Raw genomic sequence first — 16,465 nt, forward strand, 5'->3', positions numbered from 1 at the left:
GCGCCTTCCTGAGCTGAAGCGAAGCCTTGAAATCTCTTTGGAAAAAAGAAATAAATCAAAGAGGGTATGGCTGGATGGGTGTGAGATTTTAGAAGGACAAATTAAACACCGAACAGCTAGTTTCCTATCCAGAATTTCACGCTCCAGCTTGTTTGGTTTTCATTTATGACTCACTCGTGTGTGCGGAGTTGGGGCGATGGTAGAAATGCTATTTCTCTTTTCTCTTCCTTTGGGGCAAATGAAGCTGCAGAATGCTGCCCCCTCCCCCGGACTTCAGTTTCTAAAGCATCTTTCTTTGTCTCTCCCCACCCCTTCTTCATTTGTCTAGGGTTTTATGTTTTGTTCTGTTTTGTTGGTGGTGGTTGGTAGTTTTGTCTTTGTACATAGTTCCTTGGTCCCCAGATGATTTTGATAAGTGTCTCTGGTCAAGAAAACGGTTCGTTCCCAGTTCTTTCCCCATCTTTCCCCCCACCCTAGTCCCCAGAACCATCCTGCTCCTCCAAACCCTCTAGTCTTTGCTTTTCTTCCCTCCCACCACGCCCTGCTCACCCAAATGCCCCCCAATTCTCTCCTGTCATCCCATACTTTCTCCACATCCAACACCCCTGGTCCTCTGGGCTGGGGGACGGCTGGGGCAGGGTGCAGAGTGGGGCTGAAGATATGGGGAGAAAAGGGTCTCCCCAAATGCAGGCAGGATAACGGACACTCTAAATGAGGGGAAGTAGGCCAGAGGAGAAGAAACACACCCCTCAGCTCCCCAGTCTGCCCCACCCGGCACCTCACACCCTTCTCAATAAGTGGCAGAGAATTTCATCCGCTTCTGCTTCTGTCTCTGGTTGCAAAACCACACCCGCACCACGTTCTTTTTGAGGTCCAGTTTCTCGGCGATGGCGGCGATCTTCTCCGACGAGGGCCGCGGTTGTACGGCAAAGTAGGCCTCGAGGGAGCGCTTCTCCGGCGCGGCGATGGAAGTCCGCTTGCGCTTCTTCTCGCCGCCGTTGAAGAGCTCGGGCTTGTTCATTTTCTCACGCTGCGCGCCCTCGGCCTCCTCCAGCCACGCCTGCAGGATGGGCTTGAGCGCGATCATGTTGTTATGCGAGAGCGTGAGCGACTCGAACCTGCAGATGGTGCTCTGGCTGAGCGAGCCCACGCCCGGGATCTTGAGGTTGGCCAGCGCCGAGCCCACGTCGGCCTGCGTCACACCCAGCTTGATGCGCCGCTGCTTGAAGCGCTCGGCGAACGCCTCGAGCTCGCGCGGGTCCGTGTCCGAGTCGCAGATGGACGCCAGGCCCGCCGCGCCCACCACCGCCGCCGCCGCCGACGCGGCTGCCACTTGCCCGGCCGCCGCCGCTGCCGCCGCCGCCGCCGCGCCGTGGTGAGCGGCCGCGGCCACCAGCCCGGGGTGCGGCAGCCCGGACGGCATGTTCATGGCGGCCGCGGCCGCCGGGTGCGACAGGTGGCCCAGGCCGTGCATGTGCGGGTGCGGATGCGCCGAGCCGCCCAAGAGCCCGCCGCCCGGGCCGCCACCGCCACCCGGGCCACCGCCGCCGCCGCCACCCCCGGGGCCGCCGCCGCCAGGGCCACCGCCGCCCCCCGGGCCACCTCCGCCCCCAGGGCCGTCGTGGGCGCCACCGCCACCGCCCGCCGCGCCCGCGCCACCCGCGCCGGCCATGAGAGCGAGCGACGGCGACGAGATGTGGTCCAGCAGATCGCCGGGCTCGAGCGCCTGGTGGTGATGGTGGTGGTGGTGGTGGTGCGCCAGTGGCACGGTGGATGTGGACGTGCAGGGCACGCTATTCATCGTGTGGTACGTGGCGTCCGGCTTGAAAGGGTGGCTCTTGCCCTGGGACACCGCGATGTCCACGGCTGCCAGCGCCTCGGCCCGCGCCAGCAGCGTCTCGTCCAGGCTGGCGAAGAGGTTGCTCTGCAGCTGCAGGCGACACAAACCAAACCAAAAAAGAAAAGAAAAGGGGGGAAAAAACAACACCAAAAAAAAAAAGCCACACAAAACAAACACACAAACCGGAAAGCACAGGCAAAAGGCAAACACAATGAAACCAAAACAACAACGGGGGGTGGAAGTGCGGGATAAACGGAGGAGTGGGGGGGGGGGACGTGTTGAGAACGAGCAGGGCAACACAAGGGAGGAACAGGGCAGCAGCGAAGGGCGGAGAAGGGTAGAAGGGGACACAGGGATACATTCCGGGAAAGGGAACGGGAGACGGAAAAAAGGACGAAAAGAAGAAAAAGAAGAAACGGAGATGTAACTCGAAGCTAAGGACCCGTGTTACACACCCGAGCGAGCATAGAGATCGCCTTGTCCAGGCGTGAAATTAACAGAGAAAGTGCAGCAAAGTCAAGAGTCATGGCCCCAGAGCTGCCCGCTGATGGCAGGCGCTGGACAGAGGCACGGGGCCGACGGAACAGGACTTGAAGCGCCCCTGGCCACACGTGCCTCACAGCGGGGTCCCTCTTAAAAAAAGAAAAAAACTCCCGCCCGCCGAAGCGGGACCCGGGGCGGCCCACGGCAGCCCCCGACATGCAGCACCTCGGAGCGGAGGAGGGGGCGTGCGCGCGGGCCGGGGCCGCGGGCGTGGGGGGCGCTTACCGGCGGCGTGGGCAGGCAGGCCCGCCGGATGGCCTCGGAGCTGGAGTGCAGCGACGGGTACTTGTGCTCAGGGAGGGTGGGATGCATGGCAAAGTGAGGCTGCTTGCTGTTCATGGACATCATCTTGACGCCTTGGCATGGAAATATCCACAAACACTCGCAAAGTCCGCCGCAAAGTGCGCACGCCGGCTCGCCCGGCCTCCCTTCCGAGGCTGCGGCCGCGGCGGCCCGGGGAGGCTCGCACTGGCCTCGCCGCGGGGCTGCTGATGCTGCCGAGGCTGCTGCCGCCGCTAGTGCTGATGCTGCCCCCGCCGGCTCGCAGCCTCCGAGCCGACCGCGCAGAGCGCCCGCGCGCAGGTCTCGCGATCCCGCTCCTCCAAGAGCTCTAGCCCCGCGCGCCGACGGGCTGCGCTCCTCTTACACCTGCGCCCCACTTCTCGCGGCCGGCCCGGGGAGCTCTCGCGAGAGCTCGCGGCCCCGCCGCGCGGTGGCTGACAGGCATCAGCTGTCTCCGTCTGTCTGGCGCGCGTTCTCCCAGGCCGCGGCGCCGTGCTTTGGGCGAGCGCGCGCGCGCTCCTTCGCTCGCTCGTCGAGCCGCGAGCGACCGGCGGCGCGTGGGAGCCGCTCTTATAGTGACCACCAGCAAGGACGAGGCAGGTGATGCACCTGTAGCTGGCCAGGCATGCGCACTGCGCGCCCTCACCTTGCCACCGCGGGTCTGCAAAGATCAGAAAGGCCAGCTATTGTCTAAGGGTAGGCGTCTTTTGGAGGAAAGCAGAGGATGCAGGCACTCTTCTGTGTGTGTTTTCCTCCCACCCTGTCGCCTGTCCAGAATATATGTGCATTATTAGGCACACCTCCACGACTGGGTGCCTAACAAGCTGTTATATAATGTATACAGAGAGGCATTTGTATGTTAAATTATGCCCGCGCGTTCCTCTGTATGTGGAGAAAAATAACACAGAAAGGCGATGTGGAAGATGCTGTCTTTATGCTGCAGGAACCTGTTTCTTTCATGGTTTATAAATAGGCTCTTGGAGAATAGCCGTGACAGACAGTTGTTTGAAGCAGTCAGACGCTATTGATTTCCACGTAATTTAATTTCTCTGCATACTTTGTTGTTGTGAATATAACTGTGTCAGGCACCACCAGTGACAGTCACTTAGGAGCCACTAGGAGCATGTGCTTTCTACTCAGGAAAGGCTGTTGAAATGGAATTGTGCGTTTCTCTTATTGTGTGTCTCCTTTAACCGTGTACAAACTCACTTTTCAAAGGAGCGATAGGTGATCTGAGGCTTCTAGTCATCAAAAGGGAAAAACAGTTAACAGGGTGTAGCAGGGGATCTTTTCCTCTCCAGCAACACACACACACACACACACACACACACACACACACACTCTTTTTGCTGGAAACTCCAGCAAAAGAAAATCACTTCAGAGAAAAGAAAATAAGATGTTGAAAAGAGAACTTTCTTTAGCATTGTTTTGGCCCCTGGCGTCATATCTGTGCTTGCTTATATTGTTTTTCTTCCCCCGAAACAGGATGACGCTAACCTATAGGAAACTGTAACTCAAAATATTAATTCAAATCAGGTTGAATAAACTGGTATCTGTCTGGTCCAGTTTTTAATAATAGTGATAATAAGCCTACGAAATCAGACTTAAGAAGAAATCAATTAACCAACCTGTTATATTACTGTCATGTAGCAGGAAGATCAAGGGCCTCTCAGGGGAGCCTCAGCTCGGGTGCCTATGTCCCTAAGGACACAGTTCTTGCCTAGGGTGATAATAACGGTCCAGATGTTATCACATCTGCTAGTGAGAGAGCCTGAGAAAGGCAAGAAACTGCTTATAGGAAGCAGAGATCAGATAAATTATCTTTCTGATCATTCACACACCAAGGAGGTCTGCGTTTTCACTAAAGGGCAAATCTTGCTTCTGAAAACCTAAACCTGCAGTCCAGTAGATTTTATTTTCCTTTGCTTTAAAACGTGTCTGTCTTCAGGAAACCCACTCAGGCTATTCAGATTGCAAGACAAGCCCACAGGCGTCACTAGCTTTTTCTTTCTTTTCTTTCCTTTCTGTCCTCCCACCCCCTTTCTTTCTTCTAGCCTGAGAGGGAAGTGAGAAGGATGTTCATTTGCTGGCGCAAGAAGGAGCCACTTCTTCATCCATTATGTGATTCCCCAGGGAGCGCTAAATGCAACTTTATCTCAGCGGGAGTGGACCAAGAGCGGGCCGACGCTGGAGGGAAAGCGTGAGTTCTATGGCCCCTGTCCCACTGGGTGTCCGGGCTTAACCTAATCCTTCCTGACACCCACGGCAGTGGGTCCTTGCGCTGGCTTGTGGGGTGTAAGACAGAATGCCCTGCCTTCTTAGTAGCAAGCTCCAGCAGTCTGAACTCCCGGGTCCTGGGGAAACGCTTGCCTCTAGGGACCTTAAATGGTGCAGGACAGACTGAAAGGCAAACAGGGTAGGTTTGTGGCCAGATGGATCCATCGGGAGGGGGCTGGAGGGCACGGTGTCCTTACCTACCCCAAGCAAACCTCAGTTCACCCTTCTGATCCAGCTGGGAGGTGCAATGTTCTGAGGTCAGGGGCTAACCATCCCAAGATTACCTTCCTAAGGCACCTCTCTTTTGAAATTGGGGTACTTTTCTTTCTCTGAGTAAAGCCAGACTTCTGTCCTGTCCTTTTTGCTGGAACTAGAAATATAGGGACTATGGGTCCAATCCAAAGGTCATCCGTGGCTCATTTGTTTTCCACCACGACACTTGTATCAAACAGAGATTTATCAAATAATACTTTTTCTTCCTGAGAAAAAAAGACAGGAAGTGTTCAACAAACCAAGGCTGATGTGGGGGGGGGGGGGGGCTGCAAGATCGGTGAAGGGATCTCCTTAAGAAGACAGAGCCTGAAACAGGGTGTGCTTGCCCTAGGCAGGTGCACTCTACCTGTTCTTTTCATAGTCCCCGACCAGCTCCTATCTTCTTTCCTTAGCTCATCCCTGATCTGGGACAGTACAAGACCCTGGAGATAAAAGGAGCTGTAATTTGTGAGTGCCTGGTCTCTAGATGTTTACAGTCTGTGGGCATTGGGAAGCCACAGGAAGAGGGGGTTGTGCTATCCGTGTGGGATTTGTGATGAGAGACTGACACAGGGAAGGGCAAAATGATGCTTGGAGAGCCATCCTGCCCAAGGTGGCACAGCCTCAGTTCCACACTACCCTGGGACACTTTCTTCTGAGGGCTCTGCCCTCCCATATGTCACCGCTTTGTGCTCTTGGCTTGGCGACTGCTCTAAATAGTTGGCTTCTGCCTGTGCTAATGGTGCCTACATGAGGTCTGCACCTTGGCATGGATTCTGGGGCAATTCCCCCCACCTTCTTGTTCAATGACCAACACAAGTTACCCCTTCCTCCCCAGCTCATAGCTTTGCATTTTATCAAGAGAGGGGTAATGAATGCCAAGCTATTGATTTCCAAGGAATTTCTGCCCCCAGGGATGGGGGGGGGGAGTGGTCTATCATCTCAGTCAGAGACACATTTCTTTCCCTCATTAATTAACTTTCTCCTCCTCTCTTGGCGGCCCTGGCTTTATATTTCCGTTGGCAGCACCAGGTTACAGAACTAGAGAGCACACTGGTTAGTTGGAGTGAGGACACAAGGGGGAACCAGAGCTAGGACCTGCTCAGTCTGGGGGAGAACTCTCTTCCTCTTGGCCCCACCCTTCACCCAGGAGGATGTGCAAGGCCCCTGTTGTCCATCTGGATGCTAGCTTTTTTTTTTTTTCCTTTCAAGAAATAGGACGCTGGAAACTAAGTTTCTGGTATAGCCTCTAAGTCGATGGCTGCTCCCCAGGAGGTGACAGTCTGTGAACAGGGGTACTCCACAGGAAGAGGGTACTTGCAGTAACAAGTGTTGCAGGTGTGGTGGGAACAACACAGGGAAGTCAAGGTCTTGCAGGGAGTGCTACCCAGACTCTGGGAGTCATGGATCTACAGGCACTGTCGAGTTTAAAATGAGACACTTTTCCAGGCTCAGCGAGGGACCAGCGTTCATGGGCAACTCAAAGGCCCAGAGCGCTAGCTTCAAAGTCCATTCATCACAGTGTGAAGAGTACAGAGAGAGGAGAAAAGGGCCTAAGGTAGGGCTTTAGCGTCCTAGGGGAGGATGAACTTTGACAGCCCCATACCTCCTCACTCCAACACTGCGATGGGGAGGATTGGCAGGTCTCAGGACCGCCTCCCCAGGGAGCTACCTGACCTCTTATAGCAGAGCTTTCTCCCTAAGCGGCTCAGCGTTGTACACCCTTTTCCAAGGCTCCTTGCCGAGACTTCCCAGGGCCCAGGGCCTTCTCTGGTATTCTGGGAGTCTGGACACCCACCGGAGCACCATCCTCCGACTAGTGCTGGGGGGTAACCCCGTCATGCCTGGTCCAGGAAGTCTAGTGCACACTTGAGCCGGACCCCTCCCCCCCCCCTCGCGAACTCGCGCTAGGACTCCAGGAGCCTTTCTGGGAAGCCACTGTCCTTGCTCTCTAGACCACCCCCCCCCCCAGACCGGCGGCAGCTTGCCTTTCCTCCCTTGGTCTGACAGGTCCAGGCCTGAGAGGTAGTTGGTTCTTCCCGAGCCCTTTTCCAAGACCCCTCAATCTGCATTCAGAAAGGACAGTTGCTAGGACCAGCAAGGGGGACGGGGGTGAGTTCTCAAGTAAAACAAAACAGTGGGAAAAGTCATGACTTCCTTTTCTCTCTACTCTCCACCCTCCCCATTTAGCTTAAATGCAACTTCCTTTGGTGGCATCTTACTGAAGATGACCACCCCACCCAAAGATGACCTTGCGAGCAGGATTGGGCGTCCCAAGTAAGTTCATTACAGGTCACTCTGCGCTTAGCGTTGGTTATGTTATATACAGACTTGTGTCCATTTCTACCCTAATCTCTCACCAAACCAACCTACCTTAGGAAACCCTCCCGGAGAGACCGACCCAAGAGAACAACCCTCACCGGTGCTGGGCCTCCCTGCCTGTCAGTCGACACTGTTACTTTTGCAAGCCAAATGATCACTGTTCTCTGGTTAACAAGGTCACCGGCCCCGGTGATTTAGGGCCCTGAATAACAGAGGCTCCACGCTCCGTCTGCGCCCTGCGGGCTCAAGATTAGAGAGGGGCACGCTGATCAGAGAAGGAGCGTCCAGGTCCCTGGGTTAAAATAACCACAAACAAACTCATCCACAGGTACGCTGGCCCCTGACCCCACGCGACACGAAGCAAGTGCTGTCGCCTTCCTGTATCAGATACCCGCTGATCAGTCGCTAGGTCCACACACACTCCCCCTGCTTTCGGGGCGCGCTCCCGGCGAGGACCAGCAGTTCCACCCAAGAGATCTTCTGAGGATGGAGAAAGGCGCGCTCGCCGACCTCCGCAGGCTCCTATCGGCCTCCAGGAGCTGGATCCCTCGAGGGTCTGGAAGCCGCGGCGAGAAGCGCAAGGCCGCCAGTCCAAGCTTGGGAGAGCAGAGCTGGGTCCTGCCGCCCGGCTCTACCGCTCGCCGCGCTGCCGCCAACCGCCCCTCCTTCCCGCCGCCCGCACAAATCAAAGCCCCTTGCGAGGGACTGGGAAATAGTTGCCTTGTCATGTAACACATTGCCCTGATTTATTATAAAATTTTAACGAAATCATGCATATTTTAACAGCCTTTAATCACTGCATGAAAATTTAATTCATGGACTGTAGCGCGTTTAAATAAATGAAGTGTTAATTCATTAGGATTAATTAATTTGTTAAAGGATTGTGTGCAAGGTTAAGGTGGAAAGAAAACTCTTTGTTGGTTTCGCGTCTTAATCGCCAGGTTTCGAAAGTGATAATAAAATGAAAGGAAACCACAGACCCGGCTAGCGGAATGCCGCCTGGGAAGGACCAGCTAAGTAAGAGCGCCCTCAAGAGCGCGGGAAACTTGGGATGGAGGGACCTGAGGCGGGTGGGTCCTCCCTAGTGACTGGGAAGGGGAGGGCCTGGGCAGAGGGGGAAGCTGGCAGGAATCCCAAATGGCTGAGTTCCCGGGGAAGAGTGGTGGGAAAAGGGACTGAGCTGCTGTGGGTGGGCCAGACCCCACCTCCACACCCTAAACACGGCGTTGACCTTCTCCAAGCCCTCAGAGGGCCAAGCTTCGGCTTAATGGACAGCTCATGGCCCGCCCCGCCATCTCCAAAGCGCTCCAGCGCCTAAGGAGCCGCTGTCTCCTCACCAGGCCGCCGCTTCAGGCGGCTGGAGCGAAATCCAGAGTCTCCGGGGGATTCTGAAAGGAGGAGGAGCAAAGCTGTGGCTGGAGCAATACCGGAAGCCCTCTGCGTTTCGGAGCCTGGCCTCCAGTACCTCTTCCAAGAAAGCTGCTAAAAAACATTTCCCCTTCCGACAAACAGAAGAGAGGCCCTCTTTTGCAACGAACTCTATTTACCCTTCAAGATTCTAAGGGGAAAACACCTCTGTGAAGTTTCCAGACGTCCTCAGGATTCACCTGTGCCATAAGAATCAAATGGGACCAAAATTCCATCTTCCCTCCTCACACAAGTTTTGATAAATGCCTGAGGCAAATCTTTGCCCTTTGGAGAATGGGTCTTTGTACCCTAACACAAAAATCCCTCAGATCTACACAAAAGTTTAAGACAAACCAACCTTCAGTAGAGACTTTAATAGAGAGCCTGCTCCTCTATGTCATCACCGAAAACCTTATCTGAAAAAGAGGTACTGCGACTCAAGGTGTTCTAGACTGCCACAGCCACACCAAACTGGGCTCACCCTAGCTGTACTCCAGATGGATTCTTAAATCTGCACCTTAATAGATGCTTCCTTGCTGTGAGCAGGGTTCCGAGAATTAGGCAATAAATGTTCACTCTGCACTCTGAGATCATTGCTTAAAAGGTTTTCTCTCTGCCAAGTATTATTAAGGGGATCGGGTTACACAGCGATAGGCTAGGGCTGCTTTGTAGGACAGACAGGAATGGAAGACCTCTGTGAGGCTTTGGGAAGCTACTAGTCGAACAGGCTGCACACTATGAACCGTTCATTTCAAACGGACACTCGCCGCACACACCATCCACAGGTACAGAATGAGGGAGAAAATCACCTGTATGTGTTACATTTTTAATAACTAGAAATCGTCATGTCTGCAGAAACGATACGGCCCTGAAACATTACACAGCCCAAGACCAAGGTCTTCCCTTGTTCAGTGGTGCCTTTGTTTCAGGCCAACCAACAGAAAGCAAAGAGAGGAAAGCAAAGCAGATTAGAAACCAAGGGGCTGTGAAGCCTAGTCCTCAACTTTCAGTGGTGTGTGTGTGTGTGTGTGTGTGTGTGTGTCTGCGCGCACGCTAATTCAGTAAAACTTTTAGCCTTTAAATGGATGCAGATTTTTAAATACAAGAACTAGAATGTCATAACAAGAAGCCTCTAACATCTTGTTTGGAGAGTTATGTAGACACAGCTTTTTAGAAAGATTAACAATAAAAAGCAATTCCTATAAAAACACGAACTATCCAAAGTGTATCTGGACAAGGGTTATCTTTTCCCAACACAGAATGCTTAAGTGAAATGAGCCCATAGGGAAGGAAGGTCCAGCTCATACAAATGTCAGTCAATGTGAACCCTTGAAAGCACTGTGTGCTAAACCACTGTGCCCAGACATGCTTACTTCAGCCTTCAAACTGAACAGTGGTGGACACATGCTGCATTCAGGAATACAGGCTGGAATTGAATGTTACTTAAAAACACACAAATACTCCCAAGACACTTTAAAAAGAATCTTTGTGAAATTCCAAACACACTCACCCCCCATTTTTATGCAAACATGGACAAGGAAGATAATCTCTGCCGCTGGACATCCAGCTCCTAACTAAGGTTCCATACCATTCTATCGGCGTGGTCACTAACTCCGGTTTCCCACAAATTGGAAGTTTTGAAAGTGGTATATGAAATGGAGACTAGAAAAAATATTAATATTTGGCTTCAAGTATTTTAGGATTTTTCTTTTTGAGTCTCCTGTATCATAGTCTTGCCTTTAACTTGATATGTAGTTGAGGATGACTTTGAACTAAAAAAAAAAAAAATACTTTTATGTGTGTGGTTGCTTTGCCTGTGTTTGTGCACCACATGCAAACCTGGTGCTCTCAGAGGCCAGAAGAGGCTATCTGGTCCTGAGTTGCCTGGATGCTGGGAAGGGAACCGAGATCTTCTGGAAGAGCAACTAGCATTCTGCATCACCAAGCCATCTCTCCCGCCTGCTGGTGAACTGTGGTCTAGTTTTTACGTCCCAGCCGCTGGGATCAACGGTGTGCTCCACCACATAGGACTTTAACAGTGCTAGGAATGGAACACAGGTCAGGCTACAGGGCACGCCAGAAAAGAACTTCATCACCAAGCTACAACAACCTTTCAATGGTGTTTCGTTTGGAGGGGACATAGTATGCACATATGAAAATCTGTGAAGCTGCCTGTTATGAAATCAGATACTGAGAGTAAAGGAGATTAGAATGTGATTGAAGCCAAATCTTTTATAATTATCTATCCCCTTTAGCTGAGGAAGAGAGTGGTTTTAATTATACATTAATGTAATAAATACTGTTTTAGGGAGGATGGAAGGATGCTTTTGAAGGTAAGCAGCTAACAAACATTCTAGTCCAAGAAGGATGCATTACCAGGCTAATCATTGGCAAACTAGGCTAAAAATTTCAACTTCCATGTCAGGAATAATGATGGGATGCAAACTGATAAAAAAAATACACATTTTTGATTATGGAATTTGTGAGGTTACTTTGTCTTGGCCCATTTGGGCTGATTATAGAAAAAGAAATAGAAATTTCTTGCAGTTTTGTAGGCTAGGAAGTTTAGAATCAAGGCATCAGAGTGTTTGACATGGGCCTGTTCTTTATTGCAAAAATGGTGGCTACTACCTATGTCTAGAACAGGCAAGCAAGTACCCTCCACCTTGCTTGCAAAGCCATCAATACCACTCCTTTACGGCATAATCACTTCCCAATAGTCCTAGTTCTTAATATCATTACCTTGGGGGTTAGATTTCAATATATATAATTTGGGGGACATTCAGGCTACAGCACTTTTACATTTAATCACAATAAAAATTCCCTTAATTTCCACATGAATTCTAAACGTAGAGCTAACTGTATCATCAAAGATATTTAAACTGCCACTAGCTCTGAAAATATCCATTAGTTTTACCATGGCAAAGAAGTGAATTATTGGAAAATATGTATGATAAAACAAATACTACCCTGTTAGCTTTTCTCCCCCTTGGTTATTGTTCCTTCTGAGAGTGGAGAGCATGATTCTCTACATCATAAAAGTGATTTGTTGTGTTCCTTATGGTTTCATTGAATCCTCGGAGTCTATTATAATTAGGGTCAGCAAATTCTTAAGGAAAAGGGCAGACAGTCCATATTTTAGGCTTCTCGAGGCACAGTGGCTGCAAGTACTCCACTCCCCTATCAGCAGCAGGCACAGACACAGTGCAGCTGCGTTCTAATAAGCCTTTATTTAAAAACACATTTGGAATTTCAGATCATTTTCTTGTCGTATGGACACTTTTTTTTTAAATTAAAAATGTGGTAACATTATAAAACTCTTGTTTTTGTCTTGTTGCTGTTTTTCTTTCTTTTCTGTTTTTCTTTTTTGTTCATAGACCTTTCAAAACCAGATGCAGGTAAGGCTGCAGCTCAGAGCTGCACTGGTCTGGTACCCACAATGTCCTAGGCTCCAGCCTCTGCACTATAAACACAAACAAGCACAGACCACCTTAGGTCCACAGTTGGGTCAACTGCTGTATTTTAAAATGAATTGAAAATAGTATTCTAGGTCTTTAGAGACTAATCCATTACCAGAAATGACATCAAAGACATATAGTGCATATGGCATCCTTTATTCAATTCACATAAAAAATCATGCAGTGTTAAGGTAAGACAATACATGTAAAATGTTCAGTGCACATTAGATAAGTTATTAGCATACAGACTTAGTTTTACAGTCTATATGGGCATACCAAACATGTTTAAAATAATGTACTTTTAAAGCCTAAACTAAAGGTTGTGCTTAGCTCTTATATATTCCCACTCCCACTTGTTACTTCCCACAAAGAAAAACAATTGTCCTACATAATGGATAGTCTATTAGCCAATAGGAACTTCTTTTTTCTTCTGGATGGAGAACGGAGCAAGCACAAAGGCTCCCATGCTTACAGTTCCCACAGTGAGCAGTAACATGCAAACAAGAACTTTATCACGTAAAAGGCTCCCCTGTGACACAATGGGTCAAAAACCTAACAGACTGCTTTTCTACCTACACATCTGGAAAATGAAGCTAGGATGTTCAAATTCCTCCCAACCTTCCTTCCTTCCTGCCTTCCAATACATAATAATTTCTAACTTTACACACACACATAGACACGCTCAAAGATGAACAAATATAAACAACCTAAAAATAATTTTCATACCAAAAATATGTTCTTTCATACTCCAGAGCATTTTTGCGCACGCACGCACACATGTGCACAGACACACAACAAAATGGACAGAACACAATGAAACAGGTGGCAAACCGCTATGTAAAATCTGAAAAGGTCAGCGAATACTCTATGTGTGGAGTGCCATTTCTCCAGCATGGTCTTACAGAATAATTAGGCCACCACTACACATAAATAAAAAAGGACATACAAACCATTTCACTCTAGGAATAGCTTTAAAGAATAGTACAGAAAATACTAAAACTTCTAAGAAACACAAGTTCTGAACAGTCAACAGGCCACCGTATCTAACGGTTAAATAAGTAATGAGAAAACAATATACAGCCAATCCAGATACACATAACATTCATTTAAAACAAAACAATGAACAATACAGAGACAAATGAAACCCTTGCCCCTAACCTCTCTGCTAAGACAGATCACCAACTAAAAGACCAAAGTTTCTACAAGATGAAGCACCCTGTAAACAGGTAAACCCACCTCTCTGACTTGACACTTTACTGAAGATTATCAGTTCATGATTTATAGAACCTTCAGAAGTGACTACAGTAACGCTGAAAGCGACCACACCCTTCAGGACAAAGCCACCAGGGCATCTCTCTGGGGAGTCAGCTCTTCGTTGCTTTGGATGGGCTGGCGTTGGAAAGGCTGCTCTGTATCTTGCGCTTTGTGGACTGAGTCGCATTCTTGTTCCTCTTTTCAGGCACGAAGGAAGTAGACCACGGAGACTGAAGGTGGCTGTGAAGGCTCTGCATCTCCGAAGACATCTTGAATAAAGAGGACCCGAACCTCTGTTCTTCAAACAGTCCGTGGGAGCCGCTTAACAGGACACCCTGGGAAAACTCTGTCTGAAACAAGCAGCTCTGGGGTTTGACTTCACCAGCTCCTGAATTAGAAGTGGGGTGCAGAGAAAAATCTTCACTCATCTCTTGGTCAGATGGAGAGAGGAGAAAGAAAGAAGAGGGTTTCCACTCACTGCCATTTTCTAACTGATCAGTAGTGAGAGCATTTTTGGAAAGATTCAGTTTAGGTCCTTCTTCCAACTTGTCAGGTTCCTCGAGAAACTCACTGCCTCGAGGTGACTTTGAGGAGCCCTCCAGCTCCACTGACTTAAAACCGTTACTACAAGGGCTCTTGCTGTTGTCAGACTCTGACATCATGGAATCCAGCTCGGAGATTTTGTCCAGATAAGCGGCATCCATGGACGCTTCACTGGATGTCCTTGTCCGGTTCATTTCGAGAGAGCGAATACAATTTAGTCTCTTGGACATGCATGATCCTGACCTCTCATTCAGTTTTGAAGGGATTTCCCCAACAGAATTTGCTATCGTGTTCCGCTCTGAGCTGTCAAACTCCAAGCTCTGGGCATAGCTTGTAGAGCAACAATCCCAAAATCCTGTCTTTGGGGAAACAAAACGGTCTGACTTCTTTTCCGTCTCACTTTTACTTACATCGTCCTCGGAAGAGTTGTTATTGCAGGCATTTGGAGAGTCACAAAAATCATCAAATACCAGTTTTCTCAGATGGTTTGCATGCTTTTTGGAACTCCCTGCCTTGATTACAGAGTTCTCTCTGTTTTCTGGAGTATTTAGCTGAAGGCAGCTAAGGGACAAAGGAGTGCAAGGCGCCTGGAGATCATAGAGCTCCTCCTCTTTGTAGGGTGCACAGTCGCTTGGCTTACTGCCCCACTCCCCTTCCAAATAAGCATCCATCGGTGTTTCCCGCATAGCCAGCAGCATGTCCGTGGGCTTGGGGTATCTGTCTTTGCTCTTGGGACAGTTTGGTTCAGTCTTGCTGGTGCTTTCCTGCCTGGCAGGACTGCTGTCAGCGACTCTGCAGCTAGATGTTGTTAGGTGAGAAGCTGAGGTGGAGGTGGCTGTGCCAGCCTGCTTCCTGGCACCGTCACCCTGATTCTGTGATGCCACAAGCTCATCGCTGCCTTTGGGCCCCTTGCCATCGGCAGAGGGTGCCCTCTGACAAAGGGCATCCATATCTTCCTTGACCTCATCTGAATGTTTCAGTTGTGCTACTTGCGATTCTAGTTCCTCTATATATTTATCACTTCTTTCTAGAGCTTTCTTGAGGCGATTGGTTTCTCGTTCATACTGTTCTACTTTGGACTGAAGAGCGGCAACTGTAAACCTTCCAAACCTGAAAAGAAGAGAAGGATGGTTAATGACATAGCTTGGGTTGTTTTCAATGCAAAATTTAAATACAAACTGTCCCAGCCCACATAACAGTGGGAGTTCCAGTCATGTAACACAGTGTAGTCATCATGTATTCAGAACTGAACAGGACAAAAGCAATGCCAGTGTAACACCTCCAAAAAGTGATTGCACTTACATAATATGCAGTATCAAGCACAGAACAGAAGAAGTCTAATATGACATTTTAGTGGTAAAGTCAGACTAGCATTTGAGACAAAGGCAGAAACCCGCCGATGATTTCCTTTCCAAGAGCTAGCTATCAATCCAGCTCACATATGCATGAAGAGTTATCCCCTAAAACAATGGCAAAGATTTATGATAACATTTGAACAGTGGTCCACATCTTGAAATATTTACATTCAATCATTTTCCTATCGTACAGCAGTGTTTTACAATACATTTCTTATACAATGTCACCTTGTCAAACATAAAATGTCAATTTGAAATTCAGAAATCCTAGATGTCTCAGGAGGGGAGGTTTTAAATACTTATTTGGACCCTTTCAATTACAGTCACTGTTGATATGAAGCTTTTTCCTGCCCTTTCTCAACACTAGGCTTTAATTCATTTTAGCTCTCCTTATTTTCGGCATTTTACAACTGTACAGGACATCAATCTCATTTCTTCCAACTTTGAAATACAAACTCAGTACTTGTGGTTCCAATATACTACGCATAAAAACATTTTTTATACTTTCTGAAAGGGGATATTTGAGAATTACTAGAAAGAACATCAAACATTCACACTTTACCCAGTTTTATCTATTTCCCATTATTCCGTCAAGGATGGGTACTGGGTTGAGTTGAGAAAACAATTTTAGCAACTAGTACAGGTTGGGGTACATCTGGGGCTGGAGACACAGACTACTCCAGTTGAGAAACACATGAAATGCCGAGATTAATTCTACCTGATGATGGGGAGAACTCACACATAAAACTGCCTGCACATGAGACTATGAAAAATCCTTAAGTTCTTTCAGCTTCGTCCTGACAACTTCCATCTAACTCACCTGCAAGAATCTGAGAGCTGTCTGTTTGTAGGAAGGTATTTGAGAAGGTATCTTCTAAAAACTGCTGACTTTTTCTTCCCTTTCTTTCTAGTTAAAAACTAATTACAACAAA

The 16,465-nt window shown here is 49.1% G+C and overlaps 2 protein-coding genes across 4 annotated transcripts in view; both read right to left on the minus strand.

The window, feature by feature from the left end:
- Positions 1 to 565: 565 nt before the first annotated feature.
- Pou4f1 (POU class 4 homeobox 1) lies at positions 566 to 2,966 on the minus strand. The gene is made up of 2 exons (XM_041671673.1): positions 2,609 to 2,966; positions 566 to 1,930 (listed from the first exon to the last, which is right to left on the minus strand). Exons 1-2 carry the CDS (start codon positions 2,729 to 2,731, stop codon positions 791 to 793), a joined length of 1,263 nt encoding a protein of 420 aa, XP_041527607.1. The 5' UTR covers positions 2,732 to 2,966; the 3' UTR covers positions 566 to 790.
- A 9,558-nt stretch (positions 2,967 to 12,524) lies between these two features.
- The window catches only part of Obi1 (ORC ubiquitin ligase 1), a 41,599-nt gene continuing 37,658 nt past the window's right edge, over positions 12,525 to 16,465 (minus strand). For all 3 annotated transcript variants that reach the window (XM_041663103.1, XM_041663112.1, XM_041663117.1), the window contains one exon: positions 12,525 to 15,288. In XM_041663103.1, the coding sequence (XP_041519037.1) occupies positions 13,746 to 15,288 (1,543 nt within the window). In that variant the 3' untranslated portion in view covers positions 12,525 to 13,745. The remainder of the gene's footprint in view (positions 15,289 to 16,465) is intronic.

The sequence above is a fragment of the Microtus oregoni genome, unplaced genomic scaffold (genome assembly GCF_018167655.1).
Source record: "Microtus oregoni isolate MIOR12 unplaced genomic scaffold, Mior012 000001F_ref0000356, whole genome shotgun sequence".
NCBI lineage: Eukaryota > Metazoa > Chordata > Mammalia > Rodentia > Cricetidae > Microtus > Microtus oregoni.

Bases quoted from the DNA above. Each gene is read 5' to 3' on its own strand.
- Pou4f1 (XM_041671673.1), bottom strand. From the start codon at position 2,731: ATGATGTCCATGAACAGCAAGCAGCCTCACTTTGCCATGCATCCCACC. The intron at 1,931-2,608 runs GTAAGCGCCCCC...TGTCGCCTGCAG, and splicing joins CCTGCCTGCCCACGCCGCCG to CTGCAGAGCAACCTCTTCGC.